General features: G+C 35.4%; 1 protein-coding gene across 1 annotated transcript in view; it reads right to left on the bottom strand.

The window, feature by feature from the left end:
- Window positions 1-24140, bottom strand: part of Tenm1 (teneurin transmembrane protein 1) — an 873778-nt gene that overhangs the window by 583944 nt on the left and 265694 nt on the right. The window contains exon 3 of the mRNA XM_008833909.1: window positions 23022-23286. Within this exon, the coding sequence (XP_008832131.1) occupies window positions 23022-23238 (217 nt within the window). The 5' untranslated portion in view covers window positions 23239-23286. The remainder of the gene's footprint in view (window positions 1-23021; window positions 23287-24140) is intronic.

Raw genomic sequence — 24140 nt, 5'->3', positions numbered from 1 at the left:
ATCAGTAGATGTTCAAATATTTTATAAAATAATCACAAATTGACTTTGAGGAAATTAATGAAATGAATTTTAAAATATAAACACATACTAGGTTTTATGTAATTTGTTATCTACACGTGTATAAGGAACAATTCATCACTATGCCACAGATGACCAAGGCTTGTAAGCACCTAACTACAAGGTATTACAATAAAAAAGCTGTAGAAGGGCAGAACTCTTTCAATAAAAAATATTTGATAAGCCAGGCATGGTGGTGCACACCTTTAATCCCAGCACTCGGGAGGCAGAGGCAGGCGGATCTCTGTGAGTTCAAGGCCAGCCTGGTCTACACAGTGAGTTCCAGGACAGCTGGAGCTACAGGGAGACCCTGTTTCAAAAAAGACAAAAAAATTATTTGACAGTTATAAGTACCCTTATGTGGGTATCCCATAAAGATATATGGAGGAGTAAATAAAATAAAGTGATGCCGTCCAAGAAACACAATTCTCCATCAGAGCTAAGGGCAATCACTTTTGTTTGATGATAAAGAATAGTAATAACAATAAATATTAAAAGAATAACCTCAATTGAGAGCGCATAATGTGATAGAATATATTTTAGTATTCTCTTGGTTTGCAATAATTAAATATTTACCAAGTGCATAGTATGCTCAAGCATTGTTCCATCACTGCGATTAAGCAGAAAATAAGACAGACAAAAATTACTATTCTCATGGCATTTAGTCTAGTGGAAAAAACAGCAAACAAATGAGGAAAGTTAAAAGATATTAATGAATATAAATATATTATACTGCTGATAGGTACAACATCCTAAGTTTATACACACGTGTGTGTGTATATATATATATGTATGTATAAAGAAATATATACATATATCATGAAGAAAAATAAGATATGTCTAATGGTGACAAGTACATTTGACAAAAATGTCTGTTTTCTCACATTGTCTTGGTTCATAACTATGGTCCAAGTGTTATTATTCCTAATGCACCCTTTAACTCTCAAATATCTGCTGGTTAAGGTATGGGACATAGTTTTATAGTGCTTATTTTGCATCCATGAGGCCCTGGATCCTGTCCTGAGCAACACACACACAGACACAGACACAGACACACACACACACACACTCACACACACATACACACAAAAATTCCTAGTTCAGACAATAAATCATATGTTTATCTAAATGTGATGTATATGAAGAAAGGGAGAGCCAGAAAAGCAATGTGCAGGGAAGGGTGACAAGTTTAAAGCACATGGTCAGAGGAGGGTAATATGCAAGTAGAGATTTGGTTTGGGTAAAAGGTAAGTATCAAGAGGAAACACATTTCAGGCAAAAGGAACAAAGGCTACAAAGGGAACAATATGTCTCCATTAAAAATATGTCATTTAATATTTGTAACAGAATGGATGAGGGAGAGATAGTGGGAAATGTATTGACAAATGTAAGAGGAAACAGTATTGTATAGTGTCTTGTGTTCTGAGTAATCTGTGGTCCTGATGCAGATTGTTATTAGGGCAGTGATATTACCTGCTATATGTATTAATATTATTATTCTGGCTATTGTACTTTGAGGTAAATATTAATGGTATAATGTAGTAGAGCAGCAGCAGGAGATTAGTTAGAAGACCACGGAAAAATCAATATGAGAAACAATGGTGGCTTAGACAAGAGCAGTGGCAGAAGAAGTGATGAGATTTAGTTACATTCTGAATGTGTTTTGAAAGCAGAGATGACAAGGTTTGCTGGAATATAGATGAGATTAGGGATCTTATCAAATTTAAGGACATGGAGAACAGAGTCTCTAGAATCTGAGTTGAAGAAGAATTCTGAAGGCATAGCCATGATTTTTTAAATATATTTAGGTCTGGGTACCCCCAAATTAAATTCTAAAACAAAGCATTAAGTGCATTTAGTTTACTTTGATTAGTAATTATCAAAAGAGAAACAGTGAATAAGTAAAACTGAAGAGAGAAATAAACTAATCCATGAGGGAATTTTTGAGCTGGTCACAGATATAGATAATTCAAGTTAGGTGTTACTCATGGCCTTCTGAGCAGTTTACAAAATGCCTGAGAAAATTTTCCAGACACAGACGAAGGAAGTATCCTTTAATCTCTTTTTTATAGGTTAAATATTCAAAGATATGTTAACTCCTTTATTTCCACATTTTCCTATACCACAGAATGGCCAAGTTGCATTACACACACCAGTAATTGAAGAAGGAGGACATAAGAATTATGTATTCTAGCTAAGAACAGGTATTGTTAGTTTTGTGTGTGTGTGTGTGTGTGTGTGTGTGTGTGTGTAGCTGGCACCTGCAACAACAGCTGGATTGACAGTGTCTTATGAGCTAATATGAGAAGCAGAACAAAAATTGTAATATGATACCTTTAATTTGAAATACTTATCAGACACCCAAGTGAAGATGAAACATATCAAAGGAGGTGGGAATCTGAATGTGAAGAGAGATGGCAAAGCTGGGGATGTATTTTGCCAACATACAAATGATACTAGTTTCACGAAACAGGATTCTCTCATCAATGGAGTAAGTTAAAAGCTATGGTCTGATGATGGGGTCCTCAGGTTCTCCTATGTTGGAAGGATGTGGAAAACCCAACAAAAGAAAGTGGGAATGGATAGTCAGTGAGAAAGAGAGATAGTAAGAAAAATAGGATTCTTTGCAAAGCAAGTGAAGTAATAATCAGTGGCATAAAATGCTGCATACTGATGCTCATTTCTTCTATATTTACAATAGCTAGGAAATGGATTCACCCAAGGTATCCATCAACTGATGAATAGATAATGAAAATGTGGTATATACACACATTGGAATATTATTTACCTATTAAAAATAAAGCTATTAAGTTCATGGATAAATGAACGGAGCTGGAAAAAGTCAATCTGAGTGAGGCAACCCAGAAGCAGAAATACATGACCTATTTTCTCCTATTTATGGATCTTAGCTTTGAATCTTTAGCTATGTTTGTTTAACTTGTACCTGTGGGAGTACCTGCGGGAGCCAGGAAACTAGAAAAATGGCATTGAGGGTTTCCCTAAGATAAAGGGGATTGTAAGCATAAGCAAATGAAAGTAGAAAGCAGGGATGTTAGACATGTAAAGTTTTAAGCAGGGAGGAGAGAGGAGGTTGAAGACAAATGAGTTGGGGGAGGGTTAACCATAATGAAGGGTATATGAAATAGCCATGTGCAAACTTACTGTCTTGTAACTCAATTAAATTTTTGATTAAAAAAAGATTTAGAAGGCAGATACCTTACATGGCTGGATAATGCTGCTCTTAGCAGCTATGTGTTATTAAACAAAAATCTTAGTACCAGATGTGGGATATGTGGGTATTAGATGTTGATTAAAGTGGTCCATGTCCAAGCTGCCAGTAAACTAATAAAAGCTCCAATCATTCGTCTTGGTTGACCACCAGACTTAGATGATAAGACCCTATTGCTAAAGATACCACAGAGAAGATATAGACAGAAAAATGTGGATCTGAGCTGGATACTTCTTACCTGCTGGCTAGCTTTAAATGTAACTCAGCTGTGAACTCTACCACTTTCAAGAACAACCTGCCAGGCAAGATGTGGCTACCTGTGCATTAGTGGCACAATAGTTATGGTGGTAACCAACCATTGTTGACTGGGTTTGAGATACATTCCACAGGAGGGAACCCATCGGCTGTACTAGAAACCTAGTCAAAAGCATATGTCTGTGGAAGTCACAGGCCCTAATTGGGAAATTATTATTGTTTAGTTAAATTAGTATAATGTCAAGTAAAACTGCCATATATATCCATAGACAAATACTACTTTTAGCCTTAATGAGAGAAACTTCTCTTTTCAGTGAATGTTAGTGAAGGCAGAGACTTAGGGTTTCTCAAAGTGCTAAGAAGAAGTAACATTTGATTAATCAGCCATGAACAAGAGATTTATATTACACCCTCTAGGGCTCAAAGAACATTGTGAAATAGAGGGCAGAAAGAATGCAAGAGTTGGGAGATATGGAGAAAAGCTGCAAAATTCCATTTTTTGGGCTTGACACAGCCAATACAGTCTTGAATTCACAATAACTAAAGTTACCTACACTGGGCCTGCACAGGGAAGACTTTCCTTGTCAACATTCTGTTTTGCATGTGGGGAGAAGATTATGAGATTTTACTCCTCTCTTCTGAACTGTTGACTATACCGAAAGATTGTAGGAATTAGGTAGTCATTGTCTACATTTGTGTACACCACTTGTGAGTCCACCAAACTCCAAATCCATAGTCATAATGATGACCTTGGCTAAATTCAGTGGGTCACAAATCAAAATAAAACAAAAGAAATGGATGTGGGAAAGGAATTTGTAAGGAGAAAGAGAGTTTGACAGGGTTGGGAGGTAAGAGTATTTAGAATGAATTTCATATATGTATGAAAAATGTTAAAGAACAAATTTAATAAATAAAAAAGAATTAACTATTGTCTTTAGTACCATGAGAGTTTGTTCACCTTGACATGATCATTTAGTAATGCTTTCAAGGATCACTATTCTTAGATAGTAGAAAAATTGTTTAAACTAAATGTTGCATTTCCTATAGATAGTAGAAGGGAATGAAATGAAAAAGTCATGATGCAACAATCCAATACTGAAAATGATTGTGAGTCTAAAAATTGACAGACCACTTCAAATAAGAAGAAACCCTAAAGAAAACAAAATGAAACAATAACAACAACAAAACAGCTAGCACAAACTCCAAAAGAAGCAAAGCTTTTGAAATGAAAATCTTGAAATACATTTGTTATTAGTGAATAAATTAACTGGCTCAGTTACATCAGGTAGTATATAATCATAGAAAGAACAAAGGCAAGAATGTGCTATTTGTCATAGATAGCTACCTTGGCAAAGAAAAGGACATTATCTCTTGGTATGAGATACATTTTCGTTTTTTAAGTCATATTGCAAATTATGTTGGTCTAATGCTAATCACATAGGATTCTTGACATTGAAGAACAAAAACTCTCCCATTCCTTAGTAACTGGGAATACCATACAGATATTTGTAATGGAATATGAAAGGAGGCTTATCTTCTTCCATTTTAGATCCATTTGAACATCAAATAACATATGCTATGAATGCATTTTACACATATAGTATATTGAATAAAACACAACATTTCATTTCTAGAATACGTATTCAAGTCTCAGTTTGGGCACATAGTAAATTTGTCATCTTGGGAAAATTAACCTCCTCCTCCAAGCTTCATTTTGTGAGCTGTAAAACTGAGATTAGTTGTGTGCCTAAAAGGAAAAGAATTACATTAAAGGTGGATGAGGTCACACTAAACACATTGTATGATACTTGATAAATACTATTTTATTCTTCAACAATGATAACTATGAGGATTTCTTTGCTGAAATATAGTTGCTTACAATGTCCCATCTAGCTGACTTTGCTAGCCTAGAAGCACTTTTCTGCAACAGCTTTTTATTTTAAACTTGGGAATTCAGCAGAGACTGATTATTTTTTTTCTTTTGTTTCAGCTGCTCAGAAGTCACCTATGAAGTTAAGCCTCTTATGTGGATTAAGTCAATGACAGTATTGATTTGGGCATTTTATGAGCTAACAATTGCAGTTATCATAACCTTTCAAGAAAGAGAAGATATCTCCAAGAAGATTAGAAACTCTCCCTTTCTTACTCTGAATTGACCTAATTGTAGAATAATCCAGTACATGCTTAGTTTGGAAGGCCATCAAGTACTTAAACTAATTCTTTTCATGTATTCAAACTATACCAGTAGAGTATTCTAACTATAGTGTACCAATGGAGAAAATTGTACACAATACTTTGATCAGTATCTGAGCCTTCAAAGTAGAAATGGATTCATTTGAATGCAAAGAATGTTTTAAAAATATGGATTTCAATGATGGTAGCTTAAATAAGGCTGTACTCTTTCAAATGGATTAATTACATGAAAGTAATAGATGTGATAAAAGATTTGTCAAGGGATAGTCATATGCTACTGAAGAATTACTGTAATTTCATTTTGGGAGTAAGTGCCATTAACACGTATTTGAGCAGATACTTGTTCTACTACCAAACTACCATACACAGAGTTTACAGAATCTGTAAGAGCTGTGGTGTTTTTTACAGACTGTGCAGATGAAGAGTCTTTTAATTCAGTTGGCTAGTGTCCTTGACTGTAATACTTGGAAAGACATACTAGTGACATGACTTTCTGTGGGAGACAGGCTTGAGCCTAGGGTGAAAGTCTTATTGACAGCCATACAGCGGGCCTGAGGCAATGGCCTGACTACTGGAGCCACAAGGAATGCCTTGTGACATTTTGCTCCCATTGGCAGATCATGAGACTGATGCCTAGAGCTCACCACTCCCTAATCACCACCCTTGGATACCTCACCTTTAAACTACTTGCTGTGCTGTGCACCACCCTTGGATACCTCACCTTTAAACTACTTGCTGTGCTGTGATTAAACCACTACCCCTATATAAGCTTGTGCCTTCCTGAAATAAACCAGACCTCTGACACTGAACCTGGTCTCCTGTGTCTGAATGCAGCTCCACTGACACAATCTCCTCACCAGCCCTGGGGTCTGGACCGGACGACTGATTGGAGGAAGTAAGAGAGCAGGAGAGCGGTCATACCCAGAGGAGAGCAGCCACAGCGGTGGCCACAACTTTCAATAGTCTTTATGGATTGAAACTTTCATTTTGGGATTATCATGCCATTTTTAACCATGATACTATAAAGCTTTTGACTAAAAACTTCTCTAATATCTCACAACTGCGTAACTGGATGTATCAAACTAGAGTCATCATCCCAGGGACAAACTTTATATTCAGTTTGTTTGTACTGCTTCTTACCCACTCCATCTGCTTGAAGGGAAAGGTTCTGGAAACTAATTATTCTCCATGAAATCATACTTGCTGGTATGATAATAAAAGCTCTTTTATTCCCATGTGCAAAATTCTTAGAAATTTCCTGCTCTTTTATCATTATTTCCTAGAAATTTTAAGAATGAGTTTTTCATTCGATGCCAGTTGAGCTTCTATATCATAGCAAGGAAATATTATATTTACAAAAATAGAAAAAATATTTTCTGCACATGACAGGACCACTGTACTCATGAACTCGTGGCAACTGTAGCTGCCACCACAAGACCCATACAAGATCAAGCCAATCAACAGTTTAGCATGGAGTGGGAAGGGGTTGTGAGTCTACACACTGAACTGAGGACCTATGGAGAGTTGATGTTTTCTGGGAGAGGGTGAAACAGTTTTCTTTAAGAGTGTAGCCCCTGGTAGGTTGATCATTCTCTAGTAGATGGCCACACACCCAGAGGTTTATGGATAGCACAAGTTGGAATCTATGAGTTATTACAGTGCAAAAATCTATCTCAAGGAAAGAAGAAATATTGAGTGCTTACCATAAAAAGGGCTTTAAAAGAAAATAAGACAGTCTTTACCCTCAAAACGATTATAGTACATTCAGAGATACAGATAATTGCAATTTAAAGTGATTAGCCCAATGGTAGTAACAAGTACAGTGCTATACTACCACATAGGAGTGTCATTCACACAGGATTGCATGGGAAGGGGGAAGGTATTTCAGAACAGGTAGAAACTCAAAGTCTGATAAGGACCAAGCCAAGGGAAGAGAAGGAACAAATGGGTATAAATGCGGTACATCAGAGAAGAAATGCTCAGAGTTTTATAGTAAACTTTGAGGTCAATTGGAAGAGTGCTAGCAGTTTCCAAAATATTAAAGAGCCATGAGTGATCTTGGCTGTAAATGTTGTTAATTATGCAGCCGTATGGCATGTACTGTGTAGGAGTATGCTTATTGTTTTTATTAAAGAATATTAATTTTAATATAAGGGGAGAATTTCAGGCCTGCGGTGGAAATTTCGGTTCCAAAGGTAAATTGACTCCAAAGGAATGATTGAGGGAGAAACAGTGGCCTCAGAGAAACATGTTTGGGGCAGTCTGGAAAAGAAGAGGGATGAACTGAGAACATTGTAGGGGAGCAGTGCACAAGGTTTCATTCAATTCAATTAATTTGGTTTTTTTTTTCCTACATACCAATTCTGTCATGAAACATAAGCTCTTAAGGAAATGAAGAATTTCAACCCAAATTTCTGTTAGTTCAATATTCTTTATATTATCCAACGCTGGATAATTCAGGATCAAGTACACAACAGCCAATATTTCAACACTGATTCAATTTATTAAATAGTTCTTAAATCCCTGACATGTGGAATATTACACTTTATGAAAGTGTCTAGTTACTAGTTAATGGTAGGCAGTTATGTTTCATGCTCTCTAAGTATATGACAAGGGAGGGGTGTGGGATTGATTTTCTACCTGTGCATGAGAAATCTCTTTGCTCTGTTTTATGTGTGAATATGCAATTTGTGCATGAATAAATGTGCAAAGTGTGTATGTGTCTGAGTGCAGGTGTGCATGGGACAGACTGCCTGTGGAAGTCAGAGGATAACTATAAGGAATTGCTTCTCTCCTTTTGCTTTTATGTGGTTCTAGGGATCGAAATCAGGTCATCAGGCTTGTATACCAAGTGTTCTTAATGACTGAACTATCTCACCAGCCCTGGAAATATCTTGGTCACTTCAAAATAAAACAATATTTATTGACTACTTCTTCTCAAAAACAGTAATTGCCAAATTGAACTCTGGTGAAAATGGTTAGGATGAAATGTTAGATGTTTCCTGATATGGTGGGAAAAAAAATCAACAAACCAACTATGACAAGAGTTTGATAGTAGGTGTGAAATAGATCAAATTTTATGTATTTTTAGGTAGATTCTCTAAAGGTACTTGGTAGATTTGTGATTAAGTTTTAAGAGCTTTGAATATTGTTTCTGAATCTAAGAAATAAAACTACTTATCTCTTTTACAGTTTCTGTGTTTTTAAACTTTATTTTAGCAAAACTGTGAGTGGTTTTCCTAAAGAATAACAGGCACATGAGAAATCTGTCAGTTTGTTGAATAAGTATCTTTCTGATGGCCCCTTTCCTGAATCCAGATGCCCTATAATTCTGGATCATTTTGAATCCAGATTCCTCTCTGATAGCCTTCCAAAGTTCTTATGCATATACAGTTTTAACAAAATAGCATTCAAAACTTATGATCAATGTAAATCTCAATCCTACAACATATGAATATATGGAACAAGAGCGATAAATTTACAAATAAAATATTATTAGTATATAATATTAATATATAATTAATCTATAGTCAATAGTCAACAAAATTCCAAATGCTAGAGAGACTGATTAATTGTGAGATCTTTCTATTTTACCCTTGGCACCTGGAATGTATAAAAAGAATGCTGAGAATACAAAGCCACTTGTGAGCTTTCAGTTTCTCTTTATTTGTATATTGAGCTCATTCTTCAGTGCTTTCTAGATCTATATTCTAGTGAAATAAAAGTAAAAGAGAGAACTACTTTCTTCCACACATACATAGTCTTAAACCAGATCTGCATCCAGATTCACCTCTGCAAACTAAACACACTGAAAACATCAGATTCATAGAATGGCTTTGACAGTAAATTTTAAGCTAAATTTCATTAGCTACAGGAATATGAATAGACATTTCCATTATGTAATTACTGTATTTAAGTTGATTCTATTGTATGATAAGGAATTAGATACCATTACTATCAGATCTTCTTTTCAGAAGACAGTTTAGACAAAACACCAAAACTAAAAGTACTATCACTTTTCTATGAAAAGTAAAGCCAAAGGTATTTAGTGATCAAACTTAAAACTTTTCCACTTAACTTTTCCAAATGGTCAGGGCTATAAATTAATAAAGTCATTTGTCCAATAAATACTAAACATGTTTTATGTTGCAAATGCGGTTCCAATCTCTAAAATAAATTCTAAAAACATAATGGCAGAGGCATGGCACCACAGCGTACTTGTATTTTTAAGTCAAATTGATCAGATATGTGCTATGTTTCATTGGCAAGATTTACTGGCTCTGCCAATCCCAAATGTGCATTGGAAAGAACACACTGATGGACTGTCTTGGCTGTCTGCTATAGTTAGGATGCGCCAGAAAGCAGATTTATCACTTTCTTTCCAAAAGGTGGTGTGAAGGAAACCATAGAGAAACAGAGTTTGCCAATCATTAATGTTTGGCAAGCAGAAGTGGAGCTTAGTGTACTTTAGATGAAAATCTACATCAGTAATAGGAGGCATTAGTATCCATGTCTGAATGTTACATGCTGCTGTATACAGGCTCTTCTTTGATTTGTATTTCCATTATTATATGCAGGTTTGTCTTGCTTAGGAAAATGCAATCAATAGAAAAAAATTAAAGTGCCATCTACTACAAACTGATCCATTTGGCTGTTTCATAATCCACACATGATTACTGAATATGACAGAAATACATGTATCCACGCATATATAACATACAATGGGTTATGAATTTCTGTGGCCATTCTATTATCAGTCACAAATTACACTTTTTCCAATTAATGAATGTTATTTTAGGTCATGTTTATTGATTGAGACACATTAGCATTCAGCTTGGCTGTATGCTAATGTGATAATTTTTAAAGCGTTCCTGGGACATTGAACTTGAACCATTAATAAGAAGACATAATTGGACTTTAGTGATGAAACTTTGTAAATGTCTCAGCTGAAGCCTGAGAAATGATTCTTAAGGTAAATGTTTAAATTCTATGAAAGCATTGGGTATATCCTTACTAATGCTCTTGCCTTTCAACTTATTTATATCTGCCTTTTCTTCCATGACATAAAAGACAAAAAGGGTCATTTGTTCAAACAGACTCACGAATAATAAAATTAAAAGTTTCATGTATCACAGTAATGATTGGTACCAAAGCAGCACTACATATGGCTGAGTTACACTGACAGGACAACAGAATCCTCAGCTTGGGGTATAAAGGCTTTGAAAGAGAATATTTCCAAGGTTCCACAGGATTCACGATTTATCTTCTGTCACTTCTAGATCCATTCAGAATCATAATGAGAAAAGTGCTGAAAATAAATAGAACTCATTTGTATAGGTGCAGTTCTGCATTACGGATGACGAAAGAAAGAAAGAAAGAAAGAAAGAAAGAAAGAAAGAAAGAAAGAAAGAAAGAGAAAGAAAGAAAGGAAAAGAATAACAGCTTTCTGGTAGGATGATTTACTGACAGGATGTTCTAATATGTTTCAGAGTTAGGCCACTGCAGATACTTAAAATCATTTTGACAGTTCAAATGAATATAAGGCTAGATTTCAAAATGCCAATTCTGAATCCTCTTCAAACCTTTGTAATAAAAGAAAAGCAGCATGTAATATGGATATAATCTCAATCAACTCTATACACTAAAATCCATGATGCCCTAGAGATTTCCTGCTGTCTATTGAACCAAAATCCTGCCTTTTCCCTTCTCTTTTTAGGTTTAGTAATGGCTTCCTTCTGTGTTTCACTAACCTTCCTTTTTCATTCTTCTCCAAGAGTCTCTGGCTACAGCCATGTTATCTATTCTGTTTGTCATTTAAATAATCTTTCCTACCATTATCTCTGGGACTTTGTAAACTACATAGTGAATAGGCCCCAAAGTGTTAAAATGTGGGTGAGGATGTAAACAAAGATGCTTTCCCCTTCAATCTTCACAGTTCCATAGAAAACATCTATGAATTGCTAAAGCAATTCACTAGGGACAAAATTACATACAAAAAAGTTTTTTAGAAAGGAGAATTGTTTTGCAGATAGTCATTTCTGTGACACTTAGCCTGGGAACTAGTATTTATCTTCTCAAATTATGTGTAACCTTAGAAGAAGCACAAAATTTTACAGAACAATGTTATTTAAGAGGAGAACACCAACATTATCTTCCAGATTGGTGTGTGGTGGATAATCTTATTTTGTTAAGAAACATTAAAAATTTGGACACAGCATTAAGCAAAGTGGGCTAAAAGCTAGAAGGTTCAGAGGGAAGAGTTCTTTTCAGTATCAGAGTAAAGTGCAGGTCAGAGAAATGGAGAAAATTACCTAACTTTTCCTTGTCAAAGAATGTCCTCTAAGAAGAACGTATGTTTTTCATGTTTTATAAAATTAGTTCTATAATTTATGTGAAGAATTACACTAATCAGATTTAGCTCTGTGGGGCGACCTTTTGCTACTAAATTGACATCTAGAGGGTCGTGAGTTTGTGACTACTTATTATCCTCCTAGATGAATGAAAAAGGAAAACGAGAGTTTTACAGAAATAGTGTCCTTCAAAAACAGGCCTAAATGTGTAATTTCTGCATTGTGCCACTGCAAATACCTCTCCTCCATTTTTCTTCTCCAAAACAGAATTACACATACACATGTATTGCTCATCAATATAACTTGGAAAAATTTTATGTAAATATTGTAAAAATAGTTATGTAAAAAATACTACTTCTTTTCTCAGAAACAAAATCTCAATCATCTGTAGATTTGGCATAGAGTAAAAAACATCATAGTTGAGGATAATAGTAGTCTATCAGGGTGACATAATGTCAATGGAAGGTGAGCCTCAGGCGCCCATTTCCTTGCTTGGTAGCTTCATGTTCCTGCAGTCATGCTCCTTCTTCTAGTGGTAAATCTTGGAGGATCTAAGTTACATTAACTAGGAAATCAGAAACCCTTAACAGATAATCCTAACACATGTTCAGACACAAGAACATTTCACAGGATCTCTGAATTGTGTAGAATTTATGTCAAATGTTGTGTTTATGTGAATTCTTTTTCCTGAACATTTTCAGAGATTTAGTCAGATTTTGAAAGCACTTTTAACCACCCCCCACCACATTATGAAGAAATATTACTCTAGGCTTTGAGAGACACTGAGAGATCTTGTGAAGACTGCTACTATCAGATTTTTATTTTAGAAGGAACATGAGAATCTGGAGTTTCTTGGTCATTAGAATTAAATTTAACACACAAATATGTATCATATCATCTTTTAAATCAATCATACAGAGTGGCCCTCAAAAATTATAGGTCTTCCAACTTCACTTTGGCACTCAATTCCGTTTGGAAATTTTTTTTTCTAAATGAGAATGTCTATTTAAACATCATAGCACAATGTCATCATAATCTACTACAGTTGTACCTAATAGCATAACAGGAAGAATATAGAGTTTTGTCAGTGAGCCATGCTGTGTATCTCAGCGCTGTGATTTGGGTTTTCTCTAATATCACTGGAGGTGCTTAGCAGTGGATCCAATTCTCAGATGTTCACTAGGATCACCTGATCCCCAGAGAAGGCTTTTTTAATATGTGGGTCCCTCCCAGGTGCTTGATAGCCAGTTTAATTGTAACATCTCTGATAAAAAGTCAGCAATGTTTTGCTCAACCTCCTGTTTAATTACTTTTTTATCTTTTTTGCCTTCTTGCTTCTTCCGAAGGTTTAAAAAATATTATTACATCTTGTTGGGATCCCTCTAGTAGGTAATGGGATATTTCTTCCTTTCTATTTTTCTCAAGATCACTTTTCTTTCCCACATTCTTTTAAAAAGATCTTTCAATCATTATTTTCATTTTTCATATGTATGAGTATATTGCCTGCATGAATGTAAGTGCACCTGTGTTGTGCAATGCCCACAGTGAACAGATGAAGGCATTGGATCTTCCTGTCAGCTGCCATGTGGGTGCTGGAACTAAACCTGGGTACTCTGCAAGAGCAGTCAGTGCTCTTAACCACTAAGCCATCTCTCTAGTCAATGTTTTGCTCATTCTGTTAAACCCAGGTACCCCCAGGGTACCATGCTAGGCTCTCCTTATTTTACATATCCTTCTCCTACAATTTCAAAAATAACATTTATATTTCTGTGAAAGTAACAGTAGAATGTGGAACACTGGATCTGTAGATCACATCGGGTAGCATGGATAGCATAACTATAAAATGACTCCAAATATAGACACACAAGCACAGTGACATTACCTTAAACCAACATCTGAAATTTAATGTTGGTAACTATGGCAGTGGTCTCATGCCAATGCTGGCTCCCAAACATCTTTAATGGACACGTAAAATAACACAGCTCATTTAAAGTATCTTATTCAGTCTCTGTTGCTTAATAAATGTTAAATATTTCTCTTATAATCACTGTCAAAACTCACCAAGCACAGTAGCTATTTCTAAGTACTAGACCTCCATAGTATATAATTTACATATGCCACTGAAATAACACAAAGCATGCTCCATCTCTATTGCTAGTGTATACCTATCATCCCACATGTATGCTGTGTTCTTTGAGAGCAAGGACTATTGCTTATTCATCTAAGATTCTTCAGAGTTTCACACAGGACTCGCTTCAGTCAGATCACAGAACACAAATAAGTTTCATTGTTTAACAGTTCTAATTGTTTGGCATATGATGCATGGTAGAAGATGTGAAACTATAACTGGGCTCAGAAGGCAAGGATACAATGATTAAATGTGCATGTCTGCCCACCATGGACCAGGTAGATGAAACAGTGGCTCCTGTGCCAAGTACACTTCACTACAATTTTACATGCTACATGAGGAAAACAGTATATTTTCATGGGCAATGTTACTACATAGAAGATATGAAACAATTGGATTTGTTATTAAATAATGTTTAATTTTCTTTTAGAGTCTATGTTCTTTCACAACAGTTATAACTTTTTATGACAGAAACTTAGGACAACTTCAGGCATTACATGTTCACATCAGAAAATTCATTATATGTGATCAAATGCTGCTGAAAATCTCATAGGTCTTGTTACATTGTATTACTCCTGCCATCTGTGATTTCTCCTCTATAAATATGGATCTTGAGATTAAGAGATCTTTCAAGATTTTTGTAGGAATTATAATCCATAACATCTAACATATGCAAAAACAATAACTTAAACTTCAGATTAGTGCTTGAACTAAGAACAAAGAAATGTGCTTAGTAAATTTAGGATTCTGTATATCTCTTGTACTCACAAGAGGCAACATGGTTTGAACAGCCTCTGCTCTGGGATGAAGTAGCTCATTAACCTGGGCAAGGAATGGGGAATATTCTTCATGAGGGCACATGTAGTTCATGAAAACTGCAATCTCCTAGTACAGTGCCTGGGAAATAGCTGGTATTGGGTTAGTATTTATGTTAGTGAATAAATTAAAGGACAGATAGATGATAGACATCTTGCTTGATAATCTCTGTTAAATACCAATCAGCAGTTTAATTTTTTTCCACCAGATGGCAATAATGTGAGATATAGGTTTAAACTGTAATCCAGAAGAGTCAGTAACCAAACCAAAAAAGAAAAAAAATCGTGTTATGAAAACAATAAACATAAAATAAAAATAGTTTAAGAAGGGAGAGTGGATCTTGTATCAGTTTTATTGAGTTATGATTTGTGGTATTGTCTGAGCTGTAACAGGTTTTCACCATCTCTCCTCATTTTGTATGGGCCACTTTTCTTTCATTACTATTTTTGGAGTCAAATGACTAGACTAAAATCTAAAGTTATCCATATAAAATCACGGGAAAGTAGCATACTTAAAATATTGTCTTTGGTTTATAGGTACAACTTTTTGTTTGTTTTATGCAAATTTCTTAGATAAGTAATGCTACCCTTAGAAGTGAGGTTCCTTAGGGAAAAACTGCTGGCCTAACTGCCTCCAGAAAATCTGTCCCTTCTATCATCGTGCCAGATGTCATAAACTAAGCCTCCTTAGTGATATACATCCCATTAGTAAAAATTGTAGAAATACTAGGTTAATGTCTATTCATTCATTCAAAGGCTATTGAAGATAAGAAAATCATTTTTAGAATTTAGCAATGCACATGCACTTGGAGTGGAGAACTACTTCCTGGAAAAATAGATGAAATAAAGTGTTTCTTCTGTGTTTTCCCAAAATTAATCCTGAATTAGAAACAAAGACATTTACTTCCTTGTCAGCTAGAAAAAGACTCATTTATGATAAATTATGGAGCATATAATTTGTCTTTTTCTAATGATAGAGAAGAAAGGCCTTTAAGCCCATACCTTGTAAACACGTGGTCATTTGTACATAAATAGGCTGGCAAGGTTATAGAAAGAAATGAAGGGAAACTAATACTTTGAGTGCTTCAACATTTCCACACTTGTGATGACAATTGATCCTTCTCACTGCCTCCTGATGTAGGTGTGAGACACTGTGCAGTGTATGAAGAATGCTTTGTTTTTCTCATTCCTGACCTAAAACCTATGACTTTCTGAGAATCTACAGTGTGAGTGATTCAAAAACATCATAGTGCATATGAAAACTACATACAATTTTATGTTATTCTTAAAAATAGAGAATAAGTTGGCTCAGTTTTACGTAGGTTAATGCAAGTTACAAATACTGATGTGTTTTTGACAGTTAATAATATTTCTCTGACTTAGAGGCAGTATTGGAATAAAACAAAGTAGATTCAGTTTCTCACAGAAAAGAACATTGAGCCCTCTTTTTTTCACTAATATAGGATAATTCATTTCTCTTCCAAAGGGTGTATATTTCCCTCTTAGATGTCTCTACAGATCAGTGAGTCAGTGGCAGATGAGATCTCAAGTTTCCAGACTTTCAGCTTCTGGTCCTTTATATTTTAGTTTATATAAGTCAGTTCACTGAAGAATGGTACTGGCTGAAAACCTAAGTGCATTTCAGCTGTGTTTATATCAGTTCATGGATGATGGATTCAGGTTTTTGTCTCTATCCTTTTTCAGTCTCACCCTATACACTTTCCCTGAATAATCTCATCTATCCTCAGACATATTTTGCTCTAAGGCACTGATGTGATCAAGTCTGCTTTTATCCACAGCCCCAATCTAACCTGAATTGAAAACGTGAATTTTCAACTATCTGCCTGATGGAAAATCCACCTGGTGTCACACCAGCATCTTATACTTAAACACATCCAGAATGACAACCACCTTCTTCCCTTCCAGATCCAGTCCTTTTCTTTGTAAACTGATCACCATCCTCACAATTTCTGAAACTTGAAACTTTAGAATCACCCTTAACTGTATTGTTTTGCAAATTCAGCCAGCAAACAGTCACTAAATCACATCAATTCTATCACACAAAAATCTCTTTGATGTGTCTGTTCCTTGTCTTATCTATTCTTTTACTCTCCATGCCACCCCTTAGTGATAATTCTGTGACCTCATAGATTTTTCTTTCTGTGTCAAGCTGTTTTTAACTGCAGTCATTCTTCTGTTTTGCTGCCTATACTTCCAAAATCCTAGTATACTTATTTAAGAAAGTTAGAATCCATGATGTAATTCTCCAGTAGCTCACTCTTTTAAAAATTAATTGGCTAATTTCTATTTTATATGTGTGAGTGCTTTGTCTGGATGTATGTAAGTGCACCCAGGTCATGTAATGCCAATAGAGGCCAACAGAGGGCTCCCTTGGAACTGGAGTTACAGATGGTGAGTAGTTGCCATGTGGGTGCTGGAAATCAAACCTGGGTCCACTGCAAGAGCAACAAGTCCTCTTAATTGCTGCACTATTTCTCCAGCCACTCCAATTGCTCATTCTTGTCCCCAGGAATATTTTAAGACCACTAGTGGGTGCTTGAATCTTTCAATAATGCCAAAACATTATACGTATATCAACATGTCTCTCTCTCTCTCTCTCTCTATATATATATATATATGTCTATCTATCTATCTATCTATCTATCTATCTATATATCAGACAGACAGACTCAAAAACTTACTACGGCAGCAAACACTATTTCCCTCACCCAGCCTGTCTATACTATAAAATAGATATTCTATTTTCCATGTATACATACCTATGACAAAGTTAGGTTTATATATTATTCTCAGCAAAAGACTAATAATAGCTAACACTAAATTTAAAAAATACTATAATAGAAATTATAGCAATATGATCTCTTTGACTCTATTATTCTCAGTATATTGTAGTCATCCTTATTGTTTTGATGATACAAAATGATAGGGTGGCTATGTGATGTCATGGAATGGGGTGAATAATGTTGACTTTGTGATTAATATTAGGCTATGACTAGACTTGTGGTGATAGGTTTTATAATGCCCTCCTTTCATAATTTTTAATACATAAATTAATTTTTCAATCCACTGAGTCTAATTAATGCCATGCATGTCGTTGTCCTGTTCTTAACTCTTCAGTGTTGCTGTAGTGATTACATTCTTTTCATGATTGCACAGATAACTTTAAATCTGTGTTCCAGCTGAAGATCATATTCTCTAATTTTGTCCTTAAATGTCTGCGCAATTGAAAAAATTTTAATGAATTTTCATGATGCTCATATAAATGGTTCTTCAGTTTTTTCTTTTTCATCATCCCTGCAGATGACTCAAGAGGGTTTTCAAGAAAAAATTCCTTGTTTGTAAACACTTCTCAAAGGTACTTAATATTTTCTCCTCTTCTTCACTAGCTATATTGAGAAATCCTTCTTCAATAACTTGTCCTTCACTAGGAGCAATTTTTAAAAAATTTTAACTATCAATAAGAAGAATTTACAATAATTCATTACATCATAAGTTCTTGCACCAGACATTTTCAAATTCTGTTCTTTATTACTCTGTTGAACTTTGATGAATGTTACTGCACTGGAAGTAGTCAATAACTTCCAAGATTGCACTGGGTTCAGATTAGACTTACCAATAGAAGTTGATCCAGAGCTAGGAATGTAGTTCAGTGGTGACGGCATGCCTTCTATGTGGAAGGCCCTGGTGTCGGTTTCCAGCACCACCAAAGAAAGATTTTTATATACAAAAAAAGTCTAAGCCAAACAGACTAAATGCCAGGTTCATATATGCTTCCTTGATGGGACAAATTATATTCTGGTCAAGGGACTGAGGTAAATATACAATCTTGACATTTCAGTTTTGTACTTTACAGATTTAAACTGTTCAGTTGCCTGATATACTGTAAATAGGACTTTATATTCCAATTCTTCCCTTCCAAATACTGTTTTCACTTCAAGAATAAAACATTTGTAGAACCATTTCAGAAACAAGATGGCTGTACCCCACAGTTTTTAATTATGTTGCCAGATCACTGGCAGATGAGTTTGTTTTTATTTTAGAGAGAGAGTTCTTTACTATGCATACTCTGGCCTGACTTCATCATATCCCCTGTAGTGTTGCCATACAGTAACTGTTAATGTGTCCTACCGTGCTTTATGCCTTGATGCTTCACTTGTACTTTATGAACATAGATTCTATTGAGTATCTTCTGACAGAGAGCTTCATTTCTCCACAAACGCAAACTTGGGTGCTACACTTTCTTTAGTCTCTTCAGTTCTGCTAGAAATACAATAGTAGCTTCTTAGCAGCAGAAGCAATCTCTCACGCAATTTTTGTGATTTTTGGTCCAAACCTATTCTGGAATCTGTATCCCCACAAATGGTTTTGTGTTACTTGTTTCTGAAAATCCCCCATTGAAGTGTTCCTGTAGGCTCAATACTGTCCAGATCAATATGTTGCCACTGGTCAGAGTGCATTTTTTTGTTCATGTCTTTTACACATACATTTGGTGCATTTTCTCCCTTAACTAAGTCCTTATGTTTCAGTTTTAGGTGTAGCTTCAAAACTAGCCTGAAATTCTTTCCCCTACTTCATAATGTCACAGACAGATTTGTTCTCACTATGGTTTTTAGCAGATTTAGCATATGAGTTTTTCCTTTTAAGTCAAGAACTCTCACCTTTTGATTTAAAGGAAACACTTCATGGTTTTTCTGTGGCATATGCAAATTGCAGCACCACCGCTATCATGCCTTGGAGTCGTTATTAACTGAGAATCAGTTGGAAACAAGCCCTGCAATGCCATCAGGTGATTTTATAACTGAGCTAGCAACAAAACGACTAAGGGGAAGGTAGCATATATTCCACAAATATCCTGGTCAGAGCAGTGATTCACATCCTAGGTGGAACAAAGAGGGTTGGAGTGAGATTTAATTAGGTGTGTCAGACGGTGTGTAATTGAGGGTCTGAAGAGATATCTCAGCAGATAAGAGCACAGTTCTTATAGAAGACCTGGGTTCAAATTTTCCAGCACCTAAATGGCATCTAACAACTGTTAACTCAGGTTCCAGGGAATCCAACACTCTCTTCGGCTTCCCTGGGCACTGCATGACATGGGTACATTTACATACCTGCAGGCATAATACTCAAACACGTAAAATAAATAAATAAAAATTTTAAAATGGTGTGTAATTGATATCTTGTAAATTATATCTGAAAAATTTTCATTTAATAATTTTGGGCCATGGTTATATAATTAATACTCAAGGAAAGTTAACACACAGATGGGGAGACTATTACAAAAGGATTTATAAAAGTATAGTGATTTGTTTGTAAAGTTATTTTATCTACCACTTATGAGTTTTTGATAAGCAGAAATTTTTCATCTCTAATGTAGGACTGAGGATCTGATTCATATTAAGTGCTAAACAAAAGCTAGCTGCTTAAAAATACTTTATAGAAAGGAAGATGGCATGGCATTATAGAAGAGAAACTGCCATCACTATAAATTTATTTTGATCACAATGCACAGAAAGAAAGTTGGAGGGTGGTTATCTTTTTATATGTACTTAGTATAACGTTTTTCATCATTCTAGAGCTATAACTAAAGTGCATTCTTATTTAAACCTACAAAATTAACCATTTTACAGCCCTGTTCCACAGCTTACAACTCTTGACTAGGAATTCTTTTCTTGTACAGACAAATTTATAGAGGAATTTTGTTTATTTATTTTTATTTTCTGTCTGTGTTTTACATGTGTGCAAGTGTGCCCATGTCATGCAATGTACACTGAGGCCACAAATAGGCATCAGATCCCCTGGAACTGGACTTGTTGTTAGCTGCCATGAGGGTGCTGGGAACTGAATCTAGCTCTGCTGCAAGAGCAGCTAGTGCTCTTAACCACTGAATCATCTCTCCAGCCCCACAGAGAAATATTTTAATGGGAACTATACATTCTTTAAAAATTAATAGAGTCCTCATATATTCATAGAAATAAAATTTACCAATATTGAGGTTTACTGTGCCTAAATTTATATGATCTTTAGATGAAAATCTTATTTGGAAAAACATTTGAACAGACAGTTAAAAAATTGGCTAGTTATGCACATTAATGATATAGTAAATATTACAAATTTGTATTTATATTTAAACGTTAGTATATTTTAAATATTGAACCAATTCAGGGTTTTTATAAATGAAAGAGTTCAGTAATAATTAGAGTAAAGTAAGACTGATTTGTAATACTACATGTGACATAGTAATACTTAAAGAATAGTTTGCAATGTATATTAATCACATTCACAAGCCAAACAATCATAGGGCAAATAAGGTCTATACAAGTTTTATAGAAAAAAAAACCAGAGCTCAATAAACAGATCTTGATCTTCATCCTCACTGGATGTACAGTCGAGGAAAGGAAAGGTATACAAGTAAATCTTCTTAAACGTCATGAAGGAAGAGATAATCTAAACAAAGCAACAGCTTGGTGATGGAGTGATGGTGCAGGAGAGATAGGGATAAAGGATGCTTATAAATTAGGCTGTGATGACGGTTGAATAGGAATAAAAGAAGGCAGCTAAGAAAGGTAGTCTAAGAAAGGATGTGAAGCTAGAGATGTAGTTAATAGTAGAATGGATACTTAGCACACAGGATACATTCAGTTCTATCTCAAGAATCCTCCAAATCCCTCTGCCACAAAATAAGCAATAACACAGCAAGAGGCCTGCAAAGAAATGCAGGAAGATACAGGCAACTCAGAAATAAAAAAGCAATATAGATTTGATAAGAATGGATTTAAGATGTATAGATCAGTTCTGCGTGAAGTAATGTGTTATACAGAGAAAGTTGAGTGGCTGCCGTGCAGAAGCAGGGGAATAATTATCCCATTTCTAGCAATGTAAGGAGGCCTGGGATTGAGTGTGATAGAATGATTTCCTTCATTTTAGATACATTCAATTTAGAGTAATTGGTGTGCTCTTAATTTGGAAATGCCCATCAGGTAATTGCAAATTTAGGATGATAATTTATGAAGGAGGCTAAGGCTGAAAACATAAATGTGGAAATTCCCAAGATATATGAGACCATTCAGGTCATTTGAGTAAAGGACATCAGAGAAATCATACAGGTGCTAGAATTACTGGGGGTGTGTGTGTTAAAATATAAATACCTAGGTCCCATATCCAGGTTCTAAAGTGGATCTGAGAATTTCATTCCCTTTAATGAGTTTCCAGATAATGGTGATTCTTCTGGGTCAGGGGATCACTATTCCAGATAAATAAATGTATTTCAAAGTAGCCTCAGCATGATTTATCCCTAACAAATAATCTGTGCCAATGTCGATATTTTTATGTATAGTTAAAATTGTGTCTAATACTGCCTTTCTAACATTGGAAAAGAAAGGGAAATCATATTTCTACCTTCTTGTTTTGTGTTAGAAAGTCTTGTGTCTTTCCATAATTGCTACATCATGGCAGCCCAAAGAATATACTCCAAAATTTATCTGTGTGTTTCTTTTAAAAAGGCACTCTCCAAATTCTTACTTTTCCTTTGACGTATGATGCAAAAGGTTTCTACATTCTGTTGATCGGCCCCCTTTTAGGTGGTCTTCACTGACCTGCATAGCATTTTTTCAGCAGTCAAATATTTGAGATTTCTGTCCCATATTGGCAATGGCTTGAAAAGCACTTAGCTGTTTACTTTACATCTTAATATAAATTATTTATCCTTTGGTCTGTCAATGGTTATTTGTAGGATTAGAGAAATTGTAAAAGCTCTGATAAGAGGATTGTGGATCTAAATTCATGCATAATCTGCAAAAGGCTTATGTAACCTACAACTTCAGTTCGGTTAGCATATGAAAAGATTCACTCAGCATATGTAAACAGGAAGAAATAAGTGCATACATACACATTACATATATATGTATATATATGTATGTATAGAAGCATTCCCTAATGAACAATTATATTAGTTATAAAAATCCAATAAAACTTACCTTGAGTAGATTTCTCTACTTCTTTCCTCTTTCTGCTCTGGCTATTGTAATTCATCCTCAGCTCTTGGTTATATTCGTGGAGAGTTTCCCTGGAGTTGAATGACTGTCTTGGTTTTCTCCCATCTTCACTCTCATCAGAAGAACTGGTATATGCTAGATCCATTTCATGCTTGACTTTTGAAAGAGGCTGGTAGGGTTTGCAGTCTGTTTGCTCCATTTCAGTTTCATGAAAAAGGAATAAGGAAGTTCTTTAATGAAAGCAGTCCTGAAAGAAAGCAAAAAACACAAGCCTTCTTAAATTTGTCCTTTTGCAAGGAAACACATCTGGCAGATTCACAATTGGTCCTGGTAATACTATCAAAGGAGTGAAGCAAAAGACAAACTAGATGACATGAAGCTAGCCCGGAGGCAATAATAACACTCTGTGTTACGTGCATACATTGTCAAGCATTTAGGATGAGGCTGGAGGTTGTAGCATCAGAAAATGCTCAAAGAAAAAGAAAGACAACTTACAAAAACATTTGCATTAGAATTCAAATAAAGGGCAACGCTACCTTATGCTGTGTGGCTGCATCTTTAACGTTGAAGTCATGGGTTACATTAGAAAATATTATCAGATTTGGAAGTGGCCAGGAGTGTAAATATTAGCCTACCACAACCCACATTTGAAATGAAAAATGGAAAAAGAACTGCATCCACAAAGAACACATTCTTGTCTCTTGTTTAATATTACATTTAAGACAAGGGCTCTAAGGAAGGGATGGATTCTGAGTACAGAAAAGCAGCTACCAGAGCTTGTGAAATAAAGTGTCCTTGAGGGGGACTGAGCTCTTTGTGTTCTTATTGTGGCTTTTGAGCCTCAGGCCTGCAGAGCATTTTTAATGACTTAGGTGGTGGTAAATTTTTGTTCTTCATAGTACTGAGAGGATGTAAACAACACTTCTTGTGACTATAGACTATACTGGGGTAGGAACAGCAGGATCTAAATCAGGTTTAGAAACAGCAATACTAAGCTTTATGATAAATCACTAAGTCCCTCTTCCTTACAGTGAGGTAGGGGCCGCTGATGCTCTTATGGCTAGTAGAGACATTAGCTGCCCTACTTAACACCCACAGATT

The sequence above is a fragment of the Nannospalax galili genome, unplaced genomic scaffold (assembly GCF_000622305.1).
Source record: "Nannospalax galili isolate Female #2095 unplaced genomic scaffold, S.galili_v1.0 scaffold75, whole genome shotgun sequence".
Taxonomy (NCBI): domain Eukaryota; kingdom Metazoa; phylum Chordata; class Mammalia; order Rodentia; family Spalacidae; genus Nannospalax; species Nannospalax galili.
Note: the sequence above shows the minus strand (reverse complement) of the source record. Positions and strands in the feature narration are given on the sequence as shown.